Source organism: Natrix helvetica (assembly GCF_964273705.1).
Source record: "Natrix helvetica genome assembly, chromosome: 2".
Lineage (NCBI taxonomy): Eukaryota > Metazoa > Chordata > Lepidosauria > Squamata > Natricidae > Natrix > Natrix helvetica.
In genome coordinates this window covers 298,127,993-298,150,989 of record NC_138552.1, presented here as the reverse complement: position 1 = coordinate 298,150,989, position 22,997 = coordinate 298,127,993, and the positions used below count along the sequence as shown (strand labels likewise).

General features: G+C 52.9%; 1 protein-coding gene across 1 annotated transcript; it reads right to left on the bottom strand.

The window, feature by feature from the left end:
- Positions 1–1,402: 1,402 nt before the first annotated feature.
- On the bottom strand, positions 1,403–20,688 carry UNC119 (unc-119 lipid binding chaperone). The gene is made up of 5 exons (XM_081942832.1): positions 20,444–20,688; positions 8,281–8,394; positions 3,473–3,575; positions 2,286–2,458; positions 1,403–2,161 (listed from the first exon to the last, which is right to left on the bottom strand). The coding sequence occupies exons 1-5, from the start codon at positions 20,580–20,582 to the stop codon at positions 2,049–2,051; spliced, it is 642 nt and encodes a 213-aa protein (XP_081798958.1). The 5' UTR covers positions 20,583–20,688; the 3' UTR covers positions 1,403–2,048.
- Between the last annotated feature and the right edge of the window lie 2,309 nt (positions 20,689–22,997).

The window sequence follows — 22,997 nt, the reverse complement described above, 5'->3', positions numbered from 1 at the left end:
CCTCCCTGTTAGGAAAGTTTCCTCTTAATTCCAGGTTGCTTCTCTCCTTGATTAGTTTCCATCCGTTGCCCACCCTTCTTTCCTTCCTTCCTCACAGAATCCTAGAGTTGGAAGGGACCTTGGAGGTCTTCTAGACCATCCTACATCAGGCCAGATGCGTCACACCCTGGCCACGCCCATGCCGAGTTTAGGGGGGGAAAGTCACGATACTTCATGTGATGACGCCGTGACGACACGGGTTTGACACACCTGCCCTAGAACATTTCAGACAGGTGGTTGTCCAATCTCTTCCTAAAAAGCTCCAGTGCTGGAGCTACCCACGACTTCTGGTGGCAAGTAGTTCCACTGGTTAACTGGAATTGTCAGTAAATTAGTTCCAGGTTGCCTCTCTTCTTCCTCAGTTTCCACCCGTTGCTTCTTGTCCTGCCTTCAGGTGTTTTGGGGAACAAGTTGACCCCCCCCCCTTCTCCTTTGTTGCAGCCCCTCAATTATTGGAAGATGCTCTCATGTCCTTCTTTTCTCTAGACCGGCCACGCCCAGGTCCTGCAACTGTTCTTCTTCATAGGTTTTGGTCCCCTCTGCCTGGCCGAACCTTCCTGGACCTTCCCAAAGGGCAGCCCCAAGAGACCCACAGAAGTCAGATTCAGCATCCCCCAAATATTGAGAAGCCCCCCCCCTTGCAAGAGGCTCCCTGGCTCCCCCAGCCCTGATCTCTGAGGTGGGGGGTGGGCTGCCTTTGCCCAAGTGCCCCCCCCCGAAGAAAGTGGCAGCTTCTCAGCTTGTGCCACACGCCCCAAGGAGCCCTCCCCCTCTCCCCCCCACCCAATTCACAGGCTGTCTCTGTTGAGGGAGGAAAGTCAGCTTTTACGGGTGATGCACACACGCAGATTGTGTTGGATGTAACACAACCACAAGTGTCGATCAGGGGTGTCTGCAGGGGATGGAGAAAGTCACACTTGGATGGCACGATCAAAGTTGGGCCTCTTGTGTTTGACTGCATTGCGGTGCCCACCAAATGGACTTTGTAAATCACACCCGGCAAAGGCCGCACTCCGGACCCATCACACTCCGAAGACAACACCACAGCGGGGCCCCAACTGAAGCAACCCCAGACCTTCCCTGGGAAAGCAACTCTCCCAGGAACCCAGGGAAGAGCTGCTCCCCCACCCACCCATTTTGGAAGACCCTTCCCCAAATGCAAGACAAGAGCGGCTCAGGGAGGGGACCCAGGCCTCTTTCTCTTAAAAAAGACGCCCCCCCCAGCTCCCCCCCCCCGCAGGAAGGAGAGGAGGCAGAGCCTGTTCCTTTCCGAAGACGGACACCCACAGAGCCAGGCAGTTATTTTGGGGGGCAGGAAGAGTCCAAGGAGAAGGGTTGGAGAAAGCATGTCTTCTATTCACCCACCACCACATCAAACATGGTTTCATGAGCCCTTTTGCAGCAGCAGCAGAACCCCCTTCCCCTTCCCCCCCCCCAAGACGACAAAGGGGGCCCACCAGGAGAGAGCCTCCCAGCAGAGTCTTCGCTGCCCCCACGCTGCCCTTGGTCACCCTTGGAGAAGGGCTGAGCCAAACACGGCAAGCAAAAGAAATGGGTCTGGGGTCTTTGCCCATGGACGTTCGCAGCTGGGAACGGGGGGGGGAGGGGGGCTGTGTCATTCCAGAGCTCCCACGATTCCTGCTGATCTTCAGCACCCCATTCTTGGGTGGGGGGGGGGGAGCAGAATTCCTACCAAAATGACCCCCCCAAGCATGAGAGGGGCTTCGAGGAAGACCCTTCCCCAACAATAGGGAGACTACTGGGAAAGCCGCAATGCCCGGCAGCTACGGAGGTGGGGGGGGGGTCACGGTCTCCCCCCCACAAGGCAGGGGAGGAGGGGCGCTGCCTCCAAAGTCCGGTGGGTGGGTGGGTGGGTGGGCGCCAGGGGGGAGGGGAAGCTTCAGCTAGTCCGTCTCAGAGTCCAGTCCGGTGGCCCCTCTTGCAGCCGGCTGGTGAGTCGAGGCTCCTTGACCTCCGTCGGGAGGGGAGGGGAGTGGGGGGGTCTGGGATCAGGGGCCCCCACTGTAAGAGTAGTCGGCCTTGTTGTGCATGACGAGCTTGTTGTCCACGAAGTAGAAGCTGTCCGACTGCGTCTCGTAGGGGTGGAGGATCATTTCCTGGACTGGGAGAGAAGCCGGGAGGGGGGTCAGGGGGGGGGTCAGCCATGGCCGCTTGACCGCAGGCGGCCCAGACCCGAAGCGCCACAACCCGCCCCCCCTCCCCCGCTGCCCCTCCCCCTCTCTTACTGAGGTCCTCGGAGAGCTGGGGAAACTCGTAGATGTGCTCGCAGGTGTTCTTGCTGGTCGGGATGCAGAAGCCGAACTGGAAGTCGAAGCTCTTCAGCAGCTGGTCCCGGAAATAGTGTCTCTCGATCATTCGGAAGTTGCTGATGGGCTTCTCCCCCACGGTGAACTCCACGCTGCGAAGGGAGGGAGAAGGAAAGAAAGAAAGAAAGAAGGAATAAAGAAGGAAGGAAAGAAAGAAAGAAAGAAAGAAAGAAAGAAAGAAAGAAGGAAAGAAGAAAGAAGGAAAGAAAGAGGGAGGGAGAGAGAAAGAAAGAAAGAAGGAAGGAAGGAAGGAAAGAAAGAAAGAAAGAAAGAAAGAAAGAAAGAAAGAAAGAAAGAAAGAAAAAAGGAAGGAAGGAAGGAAGGAAGGAAGGAAGGAAAGAAAGAAAGAAGGAAAGAAGAAAAGAAAGAGGGAGGGAGAGAGAAAGAAAGAAGGAAGGAAGGAAGGAAAAAGGGAGGGAGGGAAGAAAAAGAGCAAGATGGATGGAAAGAGAGAGAGAGAGTAGGGGAAGGGAAGAAAAAAGTGAAATGGAGAGAGAGAGAAAGAAAGAGGGAGGGGGGGAGGGAAGAAAAAAGAGAGAGAAAGAAGGTAGGGAGGGAATGAGAATGAAAAGAAGAAAAAGGGTCTGATTCCTTTCCACGGTTGCCTTATTTTGCACATCCCACCCTAAGAGCTCAGACCGGATCCTTCAGCCCGCAGGGGGGCAAAATCCCTGGTAGAGATTGCTGCGCGACACTCGCACTCAGAGCTGCAATTGGGCCCCGTCAGGAATGGAGCTGGGGGGGGGGGGCAGGGGCACTCAGGGGAATTCCAGCCAGCCAAACAACATTGGCCCAGAATCCTTTTGAGCAGAAAACAGGGCCAACACAGGGAGGGGGCACAGATCCTGTCTGGGAACGATGGGCACTGTAGTCCAGTACCCCTGGGAAGCCCCAGGCCTGAAACACTCTGGGTGCCCCATCCCTGGAGGTTTTCAAGTTGGGACAGCCATTGGCCTGGCCTGGTCTAGGGTCCCCTGCTTGAGCAGGGGGTTGGGCTAGATGACCTCTGAGGTCCTTCCACGTGGGCACTTGTGAAAGACGGGCCTGGGGGGACTAAAGCAAGGCCATCCCTTTCACGCCTAAGGTGCTTCCCTGCAGCAACTTACGTGGCTCCCACCTGCCGCAACCGCAGAAACGCCGGGGTGAATTGGTAGCGCACAAACCGTCCGGCGTTGGGGTCGCCCTCCTTCTTTTCGCTGCGCTCACGTTCTGCGAGGAGAGAAGAGAGGTGCCCGGTTGCCCCCGTGGCCTCTGCTGGAAAGCCGTTCCTGCACCCCTCCCCTCCCCTCCCCTCCTGCCAAAGGGGATGCCCTGGCATGACAGGACTGGCACGGTTTGTGGCACCAGAGATGAAGCCCAGCAGGGTAAAATGGAGGCCTAAGGCAGCGCTGTATAACCTTGGGCACTTCAACTCCCAGTGCCGGCTGGGGAATTCTGGGAGTTGAAGTCCACCAGTCTTAACGTGCCCAAGGTTATAGAGCCTTGGCCTAAGAGAGGCTGCGGGCAGCTAAGGGTGGCACAGGCCTGCCAACCCTGAGCTCCGAGGGGGCACAGGAGTAACCAGGATGAGTCGCTCCAGCTACAAGGGTTGGGGGTCCAAGTGCAAGGATATTTCGTCCGTCTGTCGTATTTCACCTCCTCTATTTTATGGTGCAAAAAGGAAATGAGCTCATTTTCCCACCCAAAATAGACCCTCTAAAATCATTCTGCAGTGCAAGGAATCCACGACTTACGACCATTCGTTTAGTGTCCATTTGAAAAAAGCGACAGGACCATTTTTCACATGACAGTTGCAGCAAAATTCAGACCCTCGGCAATTGGCCTGTGCTTATTTGTACTTATTTGTTTGTTTGCTGCCGGGGCCTTAGACCGGGTGGCGCCTTTGCGGCCTCTCCTGCGGCAACGAACCACCCTGGCCCCTTGGTTTACCGAGGAGCTAAGGGTGATGAAACGCCACAAGAGACGCCTAGAGAGCCAATGGAGATCCTCCCGTTCCAAACTTGACCGAACACAGGTACGAACCCACTTAAGGACATACCTTGTGGCAATAAGAGCGGCCAAACGTCGACATTGTGCCGCCCTTATTGCGTCCGCAGATAACCGCCCTGCCGCCCTGTTCCGGGTGACCCGCTCTCTTCTTTCACAGAGACCGCGGGAAGCCCCTTTACAGGGCAGGGCAGAGGAATTTGGGAAATATCTGCAGGATAAAATCGATCAAATCCGGAGGGAATGGGTCCCACTCAGTGGGCTAGGAGGGATGCCCCAGGCGAGTCTTGAGAGACCATCCTGGGAGGAGTTTGACTCGGTGGCCATCGAGGATTTGGACAGGTTACGCGGGCGACTACGAGCCACCACATGTTCATTGGACCCGTGTCCCTCCTGGCTTGTACTGGCATCCTGGGAGTTTACACGAGACTGGCTCTTGGTGCTAGTGAACGCTTCATTGGGCGAGGGGTTCTTACCGGCCGCCTTGAAAGAGGCGGTTGTGAGACCCTTACTCAAGAAGCCTTCCCTGAAAGACTATTTTGAAGAATTAAATAAAACGGTGTTGAAATTCATATGGCAAGGGAAAAAAGCAAGAATAAAATGTAAACTGTTGCAAGATGCCAAATCAAGGGGAGGGTGGGGCCTACCCGATTGGGAGTTATACTACCAGGCAGCTAGTTTGATGTGGATTAAGGAATGGATAATGCTAAGAAATGGTAGGCTTTTGAATTTAGAGGGTCACGACCTGCTGTTGGGGTGGCATGCATACTTATGGTATAAAGGAGCTAAAGAGCATGGTTATTTTAGAGATCATTTTATAAGAGAGGCTCTGTTATCAAATTGGGAGAAGGTTAAGAGGTTGCACTACTTGAAAATTCCAGTCTGGATATCAACTATTGAAGCTTTTTCATATCCAATAGTATATAAAAGGGAAGAAACAGTTAGATATGCTGAATTATTGAATACTGAGGGTGAACTTAAACCTATACAAGAATTGAAAGAAGAAGGTATTGAACTCAATTGGTATTCATATGTGCAAATACATTCTAGATACAATGAAGATAGAAAAAATGAGGGCTTTTATAATAAACCGACCGAATTAGATAAAATTTTAACAGGCAATGATGAAAAAGTAATTAAAAAATTTTATGATTATCTATTAGAGGTGAAACTATATGAAGAACAAGTGAAAGGATCTATGCTAGCTTGGGGAAAAAACTTTGGACATGGGATTGACTTAGAAAAATGGCAAAAATTGTGGACTCAAAATTATAAAATGACAATGTCAGTTGCATATAAAGAAAACTTGTATAAGATGTTTTATAGGTGGCATTTATCCCCATCGAGAATAGCAAGAATGTCGAAGAATAAGTCTGAAAAATGCTGGAAATGTCAACATACGCCGGGCACATTCTACCACATGTGGTGGACTTGTCCTTAAGCTAAAAGATACTGGACTAAAATACACATGTGGTTGGAGAAAATGATACATAAACATATAGACTTGAAACCAGAACTTTTTCTATTGGGAATAGTACCAGAAATATATAATAAAGACTTGAAATATTTGATTATAAATGTCTTAACAGCTGCTAGAATTGTATTTGCTAAACATTGGAAAAATGAGAAAGTACCAACAGAGGAAGAAATTGTTCGGAAGATAATGGATTGTGCTGAAATGAGTAAACTTACATTTGAAATTAGAGAACTAGAGGATGAGCAATTCTATAAAGTATGGGAGTTGTTTTATCAATGGTTGGATAAAAAAACCTGGAAATGAACTTTTTTACCCCTTTATTTTATCTTATATGTAATAATAATAGAAAGCTATACTTAATGTTGGGGGGAAAAAATCATTTTTTCTTTTTTCTCTTTTTATATGTGTTAAGCTTTATCTATGAAATAGACTACTTACTTATACGATATAAGAACAATAAGGTATTCAATATATAAGATTTAAATTTAAATTGATTTAAATTGTTAGGTATGATTGTAGTTGGTAACTATCTTATAATATAAAATGGAATAATAATGATGTAATGAATAATGGATATAAATATAGACTGAAATACTTAATGACTACATGGATTGACAAATAACAATGGAAAATTATATTTGGAATTATGGATGATTGGAAATTCTATGGCTAATGGAAAGTAGAAATGTCTTATATGAAGTAATGAGTTTTTTTTCTTTTTCTTTGATTTAATGCTTATTCTTATTTTTTAGAGAATGGTGATATAATTTTATAAAGACTTATTGTTACCTAGTAGATAATTATGGATGTAAAGAAACAAGGGTTGTCATAAAAGAAAGAATACTAATGGTAATTTGAACACACAATGCTCAATGAAATACTTAACTATGTTTAATGAATAATCAGTGACTTTATTCTTAATTGTAAAAACCACTGCACAAAAACTTGTAACCAAACGACATGTTTGATGAAATTGGGTTTTTTTTTTCTTTTCTCCTCCCTGCTCTTGTTCTGTATGTGTTGTCTTGTCTTCTTTAAAGAAAAAATAATAATAATAAAAAAAAGAATATGTAACCAATCATGAAATGTCACACATATGTATAATAGTGATGAATTAGAATCCTTCGGGGTTCAGTCTTTGCTCCTCGTGTTGCTAACTGAACCTGCGCAATAAACCTTTTCTGTTTGGAAAAAAAAAAAAAAAAAAAAAGCCTTCCCTGGACCCAACGGAGCTAGCCAATTACCGTCCTGTCTCCAACCTTCCTTTTTTAGTGAAGGTTGTAGAGAGTGTGGTGGCCCAACAGTTCCCACGTCACCTGGAGGAGAATGATTATCTAGACCCGCGCCAGTCCGGCTTCCGACCCGGGCACAGCACAGAGACGGCCTTGGTCGCGTTGGTTGATGATCTCTGGAGGGCCAGGGATAGGGGTTGTTCCTCTATCCTGGTCCTATTAGATCTCTCGGCGGCATTCGATACCATCGACCATGGTATCCTCCTGCACCGGCTAGAGGGGCTGGGAGTCAGGGGCACCGTTCTACGGTGGTTCTGCTCCTACCTCTCTGACCGGACGCAGCGTGTGTTGGCAGGGGAGCAGAGGTCGTCCCTGAGGCCTCTCATTTGTGGGGTGCCACAGGGGTCAGTCCTCTCGCCTCTCCTGTTCAACACATATATGAAACCGCTGGGTGAGATCATCGGTGGTTTTGGGGTGGAATATCATCTGTACACTGATGATACACAGCTGTACATCTCCACCCCGAACCACCCCAATGAGGCCGTTGAAATGATGTCCCGATGTTTGGAAGCCGTCGGGGTCTGGATGGGTGACAACCGACTCAAACTCAACCCCTCCAAGACGGAGTGGCTGTGGCTTCCGGCCCCCCGGTTCAACCAGCTAATTCCAACACTGGCCATTGGGGTTAGGGTTAGACGCCACTCTCTAGGCGTCTTTTCCGGCCTTTCATGACGGCTGCAGGGTCTCCGGGTCATGTGGTCCTCATTTTGCAACCTTCTGACCAGCCAAATTCAATTGGGGGAAGCCACTTAACGACTATGTTACCAATTTAACAACTGCAGTGATTCACTTAACAATGGTGGCAAGAAATGTTGCAGCATGGGGCATATTCACTTAACAACTGTCTCGCTTAGCAATGGAAACGTTGAGCTCCATTGTGGTCGTAAGTCGAGGACTACCTGTAATTCCTCAAACACAAAACGAAGGAAGCCACCGGCTCAGCCAGCTGAGTCCAAAGTGGCCGGAATGGCAACTCGAATAGTGTCGTTGTGTGTCTCGTTTCAGCCGTTCTCGTTCAAAAAATGGGAAAGTTTCAAAACATGTCAGAATAAGAACAGGGGTGCAGGAGATCCTCCACTTACAACCTTCATTTAGCGACCATTCAAAATTGCAACTGCACTAAAAATACATGTGGCTGATTGCCAGTCCGCCATCTCACCTGAGGCCGGGGGCTTGGTGATCTCAAAAAGCACCGTGCCGGATTCCATATCCCGGATCTTAAACCGGGTGAAATCGATCTTGTAAACGTTCTCGTCCGGAGTGCACAGGTAATCTGCAGGAGGAAAAACAGCCCCATTCAAAATGACAACGGCACGGAAAAGAAATGACTTACGACCGTTCCTGCAGCCTCACCGGCAGGTAAGCAAAATTTGGGCCCTTGGCAGCAGGCAGGCATTCACAAGGGTCGTAGCGTTTTACACCTGGGCGGGAAAAAGCAAAATACGAGTCCAGAGGAAGGGAGACCTGGCTCAAAGACCGTCACGGGGAGTCCTTGCGGATGGTGCCTTAAACGGCAGCCAGCCGTGCGCAGCCGCAGCTGCCAAGAAAGCGAGTAGGATCCTGGGTTGCGTAAAGAGAGGCATGGGGTCACCTGAAGAGTCGGGGGCCCTTTATAAAGCCTTTGTAAGCCCCCCCCCCGAACCCTGCATCCAATTCTGTCACCAAAATTGACAACAAAGTTACAAAAAAGATGTTGAGACTTTGGGAAAAGTGCAAAGAGGATTAATTTGCATAGTCTTTATTGTCATTGTACAAAATAAATACAAGGAAACTGGTTAAAGGCCTGGAGGCTGAAACATAGGAAGAACGGCTGTGGGATTTGGGGGCAGTCTAGAGAAAAGGAGGACCAGGGGGGACATAATAGCAAAGTTCCAATATTTGAGGGGCTGCCCCAAAGAAGAGGGGGGGGGGCTAATTATTCCCCAAAGCACCAGAGGACAAGAAGCAACGGGTGGAAAGTAACCAAGGAGAGAAGGAACCTGGAACGGAGGAGAGATTTTCTGACAGTTAGAACAATCAATCAATGGAACAGCTGGCCACCAGAACGTGTGGGTGCTCCATCCCTGGAGGCTTTCAAGACGAGACTGGACAGCCATTTGTCTGAAATTGTATGCTATAGGGCCTCCTGCTTGAGCAGGGGGTTGGACTAGATGACCTCCAAGGTCCCTTCCCGCTTTAGGATTCTATGTTCTATGAGATTAGCTTCACTTTGGCTAAAAGATATTATCTGGCCATAAAGTCCACCATGCTGGAGAAAGAGAGGGAGAAAGAGAGAGAGGGGGAAGAGAGAGAGAAAGAGAAAGAGAAAGGGGGGAAAGAGAGAGAAAGGGGGGGAAGAGGGAGAGGGAGAGGAAAGGTGTGTCCAGATTGAAATAACCTCTGCATTCCGATCCCCCCCACCCAGACCATCCCGGGATTCCTTTGGGGGCTGCTTTAGAGCTTCCGCCCCACACACGAGGGGAGCCAGACACTTAACTTAACTTTATTCAATTTCTAGACTGCCCCCCTCTCAAAAGAGACTCGGGGCGGTGTACAGTCATATTAAAATAATTGAACAACAAATATACATGGTATAAATACAAAATCAATAAATTAAATATAGGACTGGAGGAGGTAGTAATGATTCACTGTACAATTTAGTTAAGTTAGATTAAAATTCTAAAAATTATAAAAACATTTACCTAAAAACTATCCCCAATAAAATATCCGCCAGGAGGTAAGAGTAGAACTATAAGTGGGCCAGGCCGGCTAATCGGAACAGGTGAGTCTTAAGTTTTTGTCGGAAGGAGCGGAGGTCGGTAGTGGTTCTGATATCAGGGGGGAGGTCATTCCCGAGGGTTGGGCCCATCACAGAGGAGGCTCTACTCCTAGGCGCCGCCCGTTGGCATTGCTTGGTGGACGGCACCCGGAGGAGTCCCTCCCTGTGAGAGCGAATTGGTCGCAGGGATGTGTGTGGTAGGATGCGATCCCGCAGGTAGCTAGGCCCTGTGCCATGGAGCGCTTTGAAGATGGTAATCAACACCTTGAAACACACCCGAAAGACCACAGGCAGCCAGTGCAGCTCGCGCAGGAGAGGAGTTACGTGGGAATACATGGTACTCCCCATGATGGCCCGCGCGGCTGCGTTCTGAACTAGCTGTAGTCTTCGGGTACATCCCAAGGGGAACCCCATGTAGAGAGCGTTGCAGTAGTCCAGGCGAGACGTCACCAGCGCATGAGTGACTGTGCGTAAGGCATCCCGGTCCAATAGGGGGTGCAATTGGCGCACCAGGCGAACCTGGTGCAACGCCCTCCTTGCCACGGCTGCCACATGGTCATCCATCGACAGCCGGAGGACGCCCAAATTGCGCGCCCGTTCCACGGGGGGCAATTGTTTGCCCCCTATGGCCAGTGATGGAATCAACTGGTTGAACCGAGGTGCCGGTAACCACAGCCACTCGGTCTTGGAGGGGTTAAGCTTGAGTCTGTTGTCCCCCATCCAGACCCGGACGGCTTCCAAACACCGGGACATCATTTCGACAGCCTCGTTGGGGTGGTTTGGGGTGGAAATGTACAGCTGAGTGTCATCAGCGTACAGATGGTATCCAACCCCAAAGCCACGGATGATCTCACCCAGTGGCTTCACATATGTGTTGAACAGAAGGGGCGAGAGGACCGACCCCTGCGGCACCCCACAAGTGAGTGACCTCAGGGTCGACCTCTGCCCCCCTGCCAACACACATTGCGTCCGGTCGGAGAGGTAGGAGCCGAACCACCGCAAAACGGTGCCCCCAACTCCCATCCCCTCCAACCGGCGCAATAGGATACCATGGTCGATGGTATCAAAAGCCGCTGACAGATCTAATAGGACCAGGATAGAGGAACAACCCCTATCTCTGGCCCTCCAGAGATCATCTACCAACGCGACCAAGGCCGTCTCCGTGCTGTGACCGGGTCGGAAACCAGACTGGTGCGGGTCTAGATAATCGGTTTCTTCCAGGTGTCGCGGAAACTGCTGTGCCACCCCATTCTCTACAACCTTCGCTAAAAAGGGAAGGTTGGAGACAGGACGATAATTAGCTAGTTCCATCGGGTCCAGGGAAGGCCTCTTGAGTAAGGGCCTCACCACCGCCTCTTTCAAGGCGGCCGGTAGGGACCCCTCACCCAATGAGGCGTTCACTAGGCCCAGGAGCCAGCCTCGTGTCACCTCCCAGGATGCCAGTACCAGCCAGGAGGGGCACGGGTCCAATAAACATGTAGTGGGTCGCAGCCGTCCACGCAACCTGTCCAAATCCTCGGGGGCAACAGAATCAAACTCCTCCCAGAATGGTCTCACAAGACTCGCTGCTGACGACTCCCCTGGTCCACTGAAGGGGGCCCATCCACTCCGGATCTGAGCGATTTTATCCTGCAGATATTCCCCAAACTCCTCTGCTCTGCCCTGTAAAGGCGCTTCCCGCGGCCTCTGTAATAAGAGGGAGCGGGTTATCCGAAACAGGGCAGCAGGGCGGTTATCGGCGGACGCAATAAGAGCGGCGCAATGTCTACGTTTGGCCGCTCTTAATGCCACAAGGTAAGTCCGTGAATAGGCTCTTACCTGTGTTCGGTCAGATTCGGAGCGTGAGGACCTCCGCCTGCTCTCTAGGCGTCTCCTATGGCGTTTCATCACCCTCAGGTCCTCGGTGAACCAAGGAGCCAGGGTGGTTCGTTGCTGTAGGAGAGGCTGCAAAGGCGCAACCCGGTCCAAGGACCCGGCAGCCGCCCTATTCCAGGCGGTCACTAGGTCCTCCGACCGAGAGCGGGTCAGGTCTACAGGAAGTGGCCCAAGCTCCATCTGGAATCTATCCGGTTCCATCAGGCGCCTGGGGCGGAACCAGCTTGGACAGTCTGGTTCCGCCTCCCCGCGGTGGGGGGTAGCACCAGGGAAGTCGAGCCGGAGAGATGAGTGATCTGACCATGACAGGGGGGTAATAACTACATCCCCTATTCCCAGATCACTCGTCCACTGCCCAGATACAAAAACAAGGTCCAGTGTGTGACCGCCCTCGTGTGTGGGGCCCTGAATTAATTGGGTCAGGTCCATGGCTGTCATGGAAGCCATGAACTCCCGAGCCACCTCGGACGCTTCCCCCGTCGACGGCAGGTTGAAATCCCCCATAACCATACGTTTGGGGGTCTCAACTGCCGTTTCTGAGATCAGCTCGAGGAGCTCGGGCAGGGCTGCTGATGCATAGCAAGGAGCCAAGTATACTATCAGCAGACCCCACTGCCTCCCTGGGCCCCATTTCACACCAAGACAGAAAAACCTTTGGGGAAAGGAAGCAACTGACAGGGCCCTGTGGGCAAAGCTGCAGAAACGGCAGGACGCCAGGCTCTGTGCCCACATCTGCAGGGGGGGGGGGATGTCAGAAGAGGGGCTGGAACAACCCTAACACCCCAGCCCAGTTTACACTTACATGCGCACACACCCCTCTTTGTGCTGCCAATGCCCCTCTGGCTGGGCACGCCTGCCAACTGGCTGTTGGTGCCATTGTCTGTCCCTCCTCACCCGCTGCCATGGCAACCATTTTCCCCTCCCTTGGCAGCAGTTGCCACAGCAACCATGTGGAGCAATGCCCAGAGTGACAGCCAGCAGCCCCCCCCCCCACTCCCGGGCTTTTCCAGCTGAGCCTGGAAGCAGGGAAGGAGCCAGAGGTGGGATTCAAAGCATTTAACTGCCCTCCTGGCTTCCTCCAACAACCAGTTCACCAAACTGGCCAATCACTGGTTCTCCCAAAGGGGTGCCAACGGGCTGAATCCCACCACTGGTTAAGGAGCCCCTTGGGCTGTTGAGGGGGGGCTTCCATGGGGCAGCGGTGGCCCCTCACCAAGGTCCCCAGAGGCAGATTCCCCATTGGGGCTTCTGTGGGGCACAGCTGGGAGGGGATACGCCAGAGGAGGAGGGGGGGAGGAGGAGAGCCCCCAGACCTCACACCTGGCAGGCGCAGGAGTTGTCCAGGCTGGTTGGAGAATTCTGGGAGTTGAAGTCCACAAGTCTTAAAGTAGGCCAGGATTTGGAACCCTGCCTTAGAGGAATCTGGACCTCTCCATGGACAGATTCAGCCACTGGGAGCTCAGCTGCCCTCAAGATCTGACGTCCTGGCTTTGGAGACAGAGAGGGTGTTGATCCGTAGACATTGGAGGGGGACACTCTGAGAGTCTATTGCCAGGGTCTCCCAACAAGGCCCCTTAAGATGTGTGAACTTCAAATCCCAGAATTCCCTAGTCAGTAATTGAAGTATTAAAGTGACCAAGTTTGGAGACCCCTGGTGGACAGGAAGAAGAAAAATCACATTTCCCAGCTAATGAATTTTATTAAAATTTAATACAATAGAAGAATTGCAATAACATTCCTTATCTGGGGAAGATGCTCCTCCTTTGGAGATGGTTCTTCTGCTGAGGGAGCTAAAGTGCCCTTCCTCTTTCTTCAGGTTTCTGTCTGTTGCCATCTCCACACACACACACCCCAGGAACACAGAAGCAGAAGCTCTGAAACGTTTATTTATTTATTTTTATCCCTTCTCTAAGATCAACACTTTTAATAAAAAATATTTTAAAAAATAATTATCCCGTCTTTATTATTGTTATAAATAATAATTTATAAAAGCACACACAATGCCCCTTCTTCCTCCTATTTTCCTACGACAACCCTTTGAGGTGGGCTGGGCTGAAGGTGAGGGATTGGCCCTAAGTCACCCAGCCAGCTTTCACGGCTAAGGCGGGACTAGAACTCCCAGTCTCCTGGCGATTGGCCTAAAGTCACCCAGCCAGCTGTCATGGCTAAGGTGAGACTAGAACTCCCAGTCTCCTGGCGATTGGCCTAAAGTCACCCAGCCAGCTGTCATGGCTAAGGTGAGACTAGAACTCCCAGTCTCCTGGCGATTGGCCTAAACTCACCCAGCCAGATTTCACGGCTAAGGCGGGACTAGAACTCCCAGTCTCCTGGCGATTGGCCTAAAGTCACCCAGCCAGCTGTCATGGCTAAGGTGGGACTAGAGCTCCCAGTCTCCTGGCGATTGGCCTAAAGTCACCCAGCCAGCTTTCACGCCTAAGGCGGGACTAGAACTCCCAGTCTCCTGGCGATTGGCCTAAAGTCACCCAGCCAGCTGTCATGGCTAAGGTGGGACTAGAGCTCCCAGTCTCCTGGCGATTGGCCTAAAGTCACCCAGCCAGCTTTCACGCCTAAGGCGGGACTAGAACTCCCCGTCTCCTGGCGATTGGTCTAAACTCACCCAGCCAGCTTTCACGGCTAAGGCGGGACTAGAACTCCCCGTCTCCTGGCGATTGGCCTAAACTCACCCAGCCAGCTTTCACGGCTAAGGCGGGACTAGAACTCCCAGTCTCCTGGCGATTGGCCTAAACTCACCCAGCCAGCTGTCATGGCTAAGGCGAGACTAGAACTCCCAGTCTCCTGGCGATTGGCCCAAAGTCACCCAGCCAGCTTTCACGGCTAAGGTTGGACTAGAACTCCCAGTCTCCTGGCGATTAGTCTAAACTCACCCAGCCAGCTTTCACGGCTAAGGCGGGACTAGAACTCCCAGTCTCCTGGCGATTGGCCTAAACTCACCCAGCCAGCTGTCATGGCTAAGGCGGGACTAGAACTCCCAGTCTCCTGGCGATTGGCCCAAAGTCACCCAGCCAGCTGTCATGGCTAAGGAGAGACTAGAACTCCCAGTCTCCTGGCGATTGGCCTAAACTCACCCAGCCAGCTGTCATGGCTAAGGCGAGACTAGAACTCCCAGTCTCCTGGCGATTGGTCTAAACTCACCCAGCCAGCTGTCACGGCTAAGGCGGGACTAGAACTCCCTGTCTCCTGGCGATTGTTCTAAACTCACCCAGCCAGCTTTCACGGCTAAGGCGAGACTAGAACTCCCAGTCTCCTGGCGATTGGCCTAAACTCACCCAGCCAGCTTTCATGGCTAAGGCGGGACTAGAACTCCCAGTCTCCTGGCGATTGGTCTAAACTCACCCAGCCAGCTTTCACGGCTAAAGCGGGACTAGAACTCCCCGTCTCCTGGCGATTGGTCTAAACTCACCCAGCCAGCTTTCACGGCTAAGGCGGGACTAGAACTCCCAGTCTCCTGGCAATTGGCCCAAAGTCACCCAGCCGGCTTTCATGCCTAAGGTGGGACTAGAACTCCCAGTCTCCTACTTTCTAGCCTTAATCATTAGACCAAACTGTCTTTATTTTATAGGCGGGACTCCTGGCGATTGGCCTAAACTCACAGTCTCCTGGCGATTGGCCTAAACTCACCCAGCCAGCTGTCATGGCTAAGGCGAGACTAGAACTCCCAGTCTCCTGGCGATTGGCCCAAAGTCACCCAGCCAGCTTTCACGGCTAAGGTTGGACTAGAACTCCCAGTCTCCTGGCGATTAGTCTAAACTCACCCAGCCAGCTTTCACGGCTAAGGCGGGACTAGAACTCCCAGTCTCCTGGCGATTGGCCTAAACTCACCCAGCCAGCTGTCATGGCTAAGGCGGGACTAGAACTCCCAGTCTCCTGGCGATTGGCCCAAAGTCACCCAGCCAGCTGTCATGGCTAAGGAGAGACTAGAACTCCCAGTCTCCTGGCGATTGGCCTAAACTCACCCAGCCAGCTGTCATGGCTAAGGCGAGACTAGAACTCCCAGTCTCCTGGCGATTGGTCTAAACTCACCCAGCCAGCTGTCACGGCTAAGGCGGGACTAGAACTCCCTGTCTCCTGGCGATTGTTCTAAACTCACCCAGCCAGCTTTCACGGCTAAGGCGAGACTAGAACTCCCAGTCTCCTGGCGATTGGCCTAAACTCACCCAGCCAGCTTTCATGGCTAAGGCGGGACTAGAACTCCCAGTCTCCTGGCGATTGGTCTAAACTCACCCAGCCAGCTTTCACGGCTAAGGCGGGACTAGAACTCCCCGTCTCCTGGCGATTGGTCTAAACTCACCCAGCCAGCTGTCATGGCTAAGGTGGGACTAGAGCTCCCAGTCTCCTGGCGATTAGTCTAAACTCACCCAGCCAGCTTTCACGGCTAAGGCGGGACTAGAACTCCCAGTCTCCTGGCGATTGGCCTAAAGTCACCCAGCCAGCTGTCATGGCTAAGGTGAGACTAGAACTCCCAGTCTCCTGGCGATTGGCCTAAAGTCACCCAGCCAGCTGTCATGGCTAAGGTGAGACTAGAACTCCCAGTCTCCTGGCGATTGGCCTAAACTCACCCAGCCAGATTTCACGGCTAAGGCGGGACTAGAACTCCCAGTCTCCTACTTTCTAGCCTTAATCATTAGACCAAACTGTCTTTATTTTATCTTTACCGTCCTTCAAAGAGCCTGGAAGGTGAGCCCTCCCCGTAGCCAAAGCAGGAATTGAGAATGTCTCGCTTAATGAAGAACTGGGGGTGACATGATAGCGGTCTTCCAATATTTGAGGGGCTTCCAAAAAAAGAAAGAGTCCACAAATTCTCCAAAGCATCCGAAGGCCGGACAAGAAGCAACGGATGGAAACTAACCAGGGAGAAAAGCAACCTGGAATTAAGGAGAAGTATCCTGACATAATTACCAGTGGAACAACTTGCCACCAGGAGTTGTGGGTGCTTCATCCCTGGAAGTTGTGAAGAAGAGACCGGACAGCCGTTTGTCTGGAATCGTCTACGGCCTCCTGCCAGACATGGGGATTGGACTAGAAGACCCCCAAGGTCCCTTCCTAGTCAGTTATTCTTAACAGACGCTCCAGAGCAGGGCCTGCAACCAACCTCCGGGTTGCAAGCACAAAAGAAGGGACACCTCCAGCTAGTTGCGAAACCTCCTCTGAGTAGCAGGGTCTCACCAGCCGCCTCCCTCTGCTGAGGCTGCGAGTCATTTCCTCTGCCCAAGCCACAACCCCTCCTGAGAGTTGCAAGGGGCCTGGGAGTGGTGGGGGAGGACCTCACAACACCCAGGAAACAGGGAGGGGCAGGCTAAACAAAATCTCAGTGCAATTCAAAATACAGACTAACAAAAGTCGGAAGGGGCCTTGGAGGTCTTCTAGTCCAACCCCTCGCTCAAGCAGTAAGGAAGGGATTTTGAACTTTGCAACTTTAAGAGCATAGCTGGCTGGGGAATTCTGGGAGTTGAAGTCCACACGACTTAAAGTTCCCAAGATTGGATATTCTTATTCTTCTACTGTTCCAGAAAAATGGCTGTATGAGAAGTTTCACATTCAGTTGTGTGAACAAGATCGCCATTTCATGGGGCAACTCTGTGTCCCTGGCCAGGATTTTAAGCTTTAAATTTAATTCGGTCATAATTTCTGCCGTCTCCGGCTCAAAAAGCTACTTGGGATAAGACTTTTCCTCAGTTGCAACCAGCGGCAGAGAAATTGTGCAAAACTAGGAAATGTCTCTCAGCTATTTCTGCTTCCATTTCCGGACAGGAGCAGACCGAAAAAAGTGCCTTTGTTCTGAACAAATAAATGTCATAGTTTAAAAAAAGAAATCAAATGGAGTAAGAATTGGAAAATCATTAAAGACAGATCCAACCTAGAACCAAGGAGAAACTCCCTGACGGTGGGAACAAGCCGTACGAGTGGAACAGAAGCTGCGTCCAGAAGTTACGGGAGTGCCCTCGCTGGAGGTTTTAAAGAAGTGATTGCTTAGCCTCTTGCCTGAAATGGTCTACTAGGGCCTCCCGCTTGAGCTAGAGGACCTCCAAGGTCCCTTCCAGCTCTTGTATTCTTGTTATTAGTGTGCACAACAGAATAATCTCCCAACCACCACCAAGGCCTGCAACTTGTGCTCCAGGAAAAGGAACACACAATAAGGAGACAGAGCAGCTCAGAACTGAATTCTTTGTCCTCCGCTGGCACCTCTTGGCAGCTGCCAGCTCCAAAGATGCCCCCCTCCCTCCCCAGGCCCTGGTGGTCAATGCCCCCACCTCAGGGGGAGAGGATTATGTCCCACCTCAAAGGGATTTGGGTAAGATAAGTTAATTAGCCCGGCTCAGAGACGAGGACAAGCTTCAAATAGACAGCTCATCTGTCAAGGAAAAACAGCCGGGAGGGGCAACAGGGGCAGCCCCAGTGCCAGCAGCCCTTCCAGAAATTCAGGGGGCACCCGTGTTGGTGGCCCACCTACCCACACAGGAACCAGCCCAGGCATGCCGGAAAGTCTGCACCACCAACAAGCAACCTTTTCCATTCAGACATTCAGGCTGCCTTCTACGGCAGACCTGGGCATTTTCACACCCCCTGGCCCATGCCCAGACCTTTGCCTGCCCCTTTCAGGTAGTACAGGTAGTCCTCGACTTACAACAGTTTGTTTAGGGACCGTTCAAAGTTACAACGGCACTGAAAAAAGGGACTTATGACCGTTTTTCACACTTACGACCGTTGCAGCATCTCCATGGTCCCATGATCAGGGAATTAGGATGCTTCACAAGTGACTCATATTTATGACAGTCGCAGCGTTCCGGGGTTAGGTGATCCCCTTTTGCGACCTTCTGACCAGCAAAGCCAGATTCACTTAGCAACCGTGCAACTCGCTTAACAATTGCAGTGATTCACTTAACAACCGTGGCAAGAAAAGTCAAAAATGGGACAAAACAAATGTCTCCCTTAGGAGCATAGATTTTGGGCTCTGTTTTGGTCGTAAGTCAAGGATGACCTGCATTGCTTTCATTTTGAAGGTGGCTGCTACATAGTGTTTCCCCCCCCCCAATTGACACAGGTGTGAGCATGCCTACACACCTTCACAGCCCTCTGCAACCCTCCCCATTTCTCAAGTGACCCTTTGGAGAAATTAACTGCCCACCCTTGTTCCGGGTTGGCCCAGCCAGGCAAGGAGGCACCGGGCACAGCCACGGAGGGCACCGGACACCAAACTGGTGCCACCAGCATGGGGGCCTGGAGTAAATGACACAGAGTGGGAGAGGTGATGTCACTTCCTTCCCCCAGCGGAGAGGAAACCAAGGCGCGAGAGCTGCTTGCACAGAATGAAGCAAGCAAGCAAAAAAAAAAAAAAAAAAGAGAATATTCTGATTTTAGCTGGCAGGTGAGAACTGACCGCATCACACATACGTCCGGCTTTTCTCTGACGGAGCGTGTGAGTTTCCCCCCACAATTCTTGTACAGTAATGTTTCCCAACTTTGGCCACTTTCAGAGGGCTGGACTTCCACTCCCAGAATTCTCCGGCCGGTAGGATTTCAGATGAATGGATCCTCAGCATTGGTGGCTGGGGAATTCTGGGAGTTGAAGTCCAGGTCTCTGAAAGCTGCCAAAGCTGAAAAACACGCTGGTGGAGCAAACTCAGCAGCCAAACATCCAAGGACCCTGAGGAAGTCTCCAAGCCTGCTTATGAACCGGCTTAATTTGGGGGCAAAGTGATGCCCCCTCGATGCCTTTGGGGCTAGGGCTGCCTGGCATCTTCTGGAAAGGCCTTTGAGAGCCAGGCGGGATTAAGGATTTGCTGAGATCTGTTAGGAGGATTCTATACGTAAGATGCTCTTTTGCTCCCTGGCCCTCTCCTTCTGATCCATCCCCCAGTAATCTTGGCTGACCGGACTGACCTCAAGGCACAGGAAAGCTGCCCAGGGAGGGGCCACCGGCTGCTTCAGGGGCAGCAGAGAGGGGGAGGAGGGGGTTAAGCCAGGGCTTGGAGGGCAGAACTGCCAGGGTCAGGGAAGGTCTCTATACCAGGGGCAGCAACATCTTGGCAGCCACCAAAGGTCATCTCTCGGGGTTAGCCTCCCCCCCTTCAGCAGCCTTTCGCTAGAGAGACGCCAGGGGGTGTATTGGGGGGGGGGGTTGAAGATGCTCCCCACCTGCAGATTCTCCTTTTTTGAAAGTGGGTCAATCTTTGCCCTGGGGGGGGGGGGGAGTCCCATGGGCCGCCTTGACCGAGTTCTCCTCTGGTGAACTCACACAAAGCCCAATCCTGGCTTAATCCTGGCTAAGACTAAGGCGCTTAGCGAGGGGGGGGGGAGGTTCAAGGCAGCCAAAGAGCCCTTGGGGAGAGGAGGCCTTGGGGGGGGAGCTTTGGGGGCTCGGATGGAGAACCGGCCCGGCACCCCCAAAACGCCCCGCTTCACCCTCGGCCGCCCCACGCCGGACAGCCGCCTCTTCCGCGGGGCCCGCTTGGCAAGGTGCCCGGCGCCCTCCGGGGCCGCCCAAGAGGCTGCACCCCTCGCCCCGGCCCTTCCCCTGCAGGCCGCTCCTCGCTCCGGCCAAGGACTGGCGGGCCCAGCGCCCCCCGGACGCCCCCTCCTCTTCCTCCAGGGCTGGGAGGCAGCGGGCGCCTCCGCAGCGGCCGCTCCATCCCGGGGCTCCCCCGTCCCTGCCCGTCCCCGCCCGGCCGACCTGCGGTGATCTTGCCCAGGGCCAGGACGTCGTCGGGGCTGATGGGCGCCTTGCGCAGGGGCTCCTGGTCGCTGCCCAGCCCGGCGGTGGCTCCGGCTGCCCCGTTGGCCGCTGCGCCGCTGCCCTTCTTCACCTTCATGGCCCCGACGGAGCTGCCGCGGCCGGTGCTGATGCTGCTCCTGCGGCCGCCGAGACTGGAGCTGCGCGCGCTCCGCCTCCCCGCCCCGCCCCGCCGGAGGACCAGGGCGCCCCGGAGCACGTGCAGAGCGCCGCCCCCCGGCCGGCCAGCTGGGCCACGCCCACCGCCTCCGCTCGCCCAGGGATGGAGGGACCAGGCGGCCCCTGGGCACGTGCAGAGAGCCCGGCTCGCGGGAGGCTGGGCGGAGCCAGCAGCGCTCTTCTTCGGCCGGGGCTTCTGGCCCCTCGCAGGTAGACTGCGCCGCATGCTGGAGGCAGCCTAAGAGCCTCCCTGGGCTAAGAGGGCCCGCGGTTGAAAACTCCTCTTTGGTGCCCGCAGGCCAGGGTTTGTTGAATGCTGGTTTGTGGAATCAGCCACCTTGACTTCCCACATGCTGGACCGATGGAGTTCAATTCCCAGAATACCCCAGCCAGCTGGGAGGTGAAGTCCGGAGGCCTTAACGTGGCCACGGTTGGAGTCCCCATGTAGACTGTAAATCTCAGTTGGCAAAACCTTGTTTCTGGATCCTGGTTACTCTGACATGATGTAAGCGGGGACACCTTTGAAGAGCTGCCAAATGCCATTCGTCCGAGAAAAGGCTTCCGGACGCCCGTTGCACCTGGAAAGCCCCGTCTGTGGCATGGGGTCAAGAGCTTTGTGGCGGCACCACTGCCGCTCCACAGATACGACCAGGAGGGCCTGCTCTGGGCCCCTTCCATCGAGCACCGTCATTAAGTGGGAGCCTGGAGTGGCGTCCTCTCTGTGGCAGCACCTGCCCCCTGCAGCACAAGAGGTGGAGGTGCCCCCAATCGGTTGGCATCAAAGCCCTGGCTGTTTCCCAGGGGTTTGGGTGCGAGGTCAGGAGGGTTCAGCCTGCGATGCTATTTCATGAATTCCTCCATTGTTGCTGCTAGGAGTTGGGAGCCGTAGTCTTTTCCCACGAATGGTTAAATTTGCAGGACAAGGAAGCCTCTGGCTGGGATGGACCCATGCTTCTCCCAGGGCAACTGGGCTGGGAGAGAGCCGCTCTGGTCTAGTGGAGAAGGCCTCAGGGGGCAATCTGTGGGCCCAATTATTTTGGGGGGGGGTCTCAGCCACGTTCTTGAGTTTTGCTCCAGGGAGACAAGGGACCTGCCTCGATTGGGCGTCCCATCTGCAGATGGTGGGTCCTCTTCCCCCGAGCACAGGAACTCCTATCTCTCCTATCTCGTGTCAGCGTGTTTCCTTGCAGGGGGAGGCCGGGAGTCTGTGGCTTTTCATCCAGGGGGAGAAATGGATGGCAATCAGTTCCAATGTTGCTGCGTCACCAATGGGCAAAAGGCCTTCGCTGGACGGTTGCAGCTTCTCTCTCTGCTTCTCCCGTTTCCTTCGATGTGTGACTGGACACTATCGGTCTTCCGCCAAAGCTTCATGCACAGGGCCAGACCCCCCGGGGGGAGGGGGGAGTTTCTTCCTTATGTGCTTCCATTTGGGTGGCGCCTCCATGCGTAGCTTGGAGTTTGCCTCTGGATCCCGGGTGGGTGGCTGCCAGCATTACTGCTAGTTTGGTGCGGGCGCAATTTTGCGCCACAGTTGCCCATAAATAGGTCTGTGTGTGCGCACATTAAAAAATGGGGGGGGGGGGGGGAAATGCCGTGCCAACTAGGGAACCGGTTCAGAGGTGTGGCAGGTCTGGGTCGCTGCCAGTTCCGGCGGCCTAGGCCGGCAAAGCACCACCCGTTGAGGGCCACATCAGGGTTATGTTTGATCTCATGGGGGGGGGGGGGAGAGCAGGGGGCATGGCCAGCTTGGCATCACTCCTGTTGCAGGCGCCTGTGAAAAGGGGCTCATATAGTTTACATTTAATGCATGGATACTTTGGGTGTCCTTTGGGCCAATCACCAGGAGACGGGGAGTTCTAGTCCCGCTTGAGGCATGAGAGCCAACCGGGTGTGTTTGGGCCAGTCCCTGCCTCTCCAGGTTGTTGTGGGGAAAATATTTGCTTCAGTTACTTGTAAAAAATAATAAATGCGAGGTACAAATAAATGAAAATGTCCAAAGGCTTTAAAGTTGCCACGGCTGGAGGTCCCTGGACTCTCCTTGGCTGCTTAAGACCCAGGATTATTTTTTTTACTTTTTATATGCTGAGCTGCCCTTTGGATCCGTCAGCTGGGTGGCAGAGAAATTCAACCCACCAGCCTGAATAGAATAGAATCCCAGGTTGCTTCCACCCTCCTTGGTCAGTTTCCATCCGTTGCTCTTGTCCTGCCCTCGGGGGCTTCGGAGAGAGCTGGACCCCCAAATCTTCTCTGTCGCAACCCCTCAGATATCGGAGCCCTGATAGGACGTTTCCCCATGGCCTTCTTTTCATCAAACTAGACATATTTTAGCTTTCCT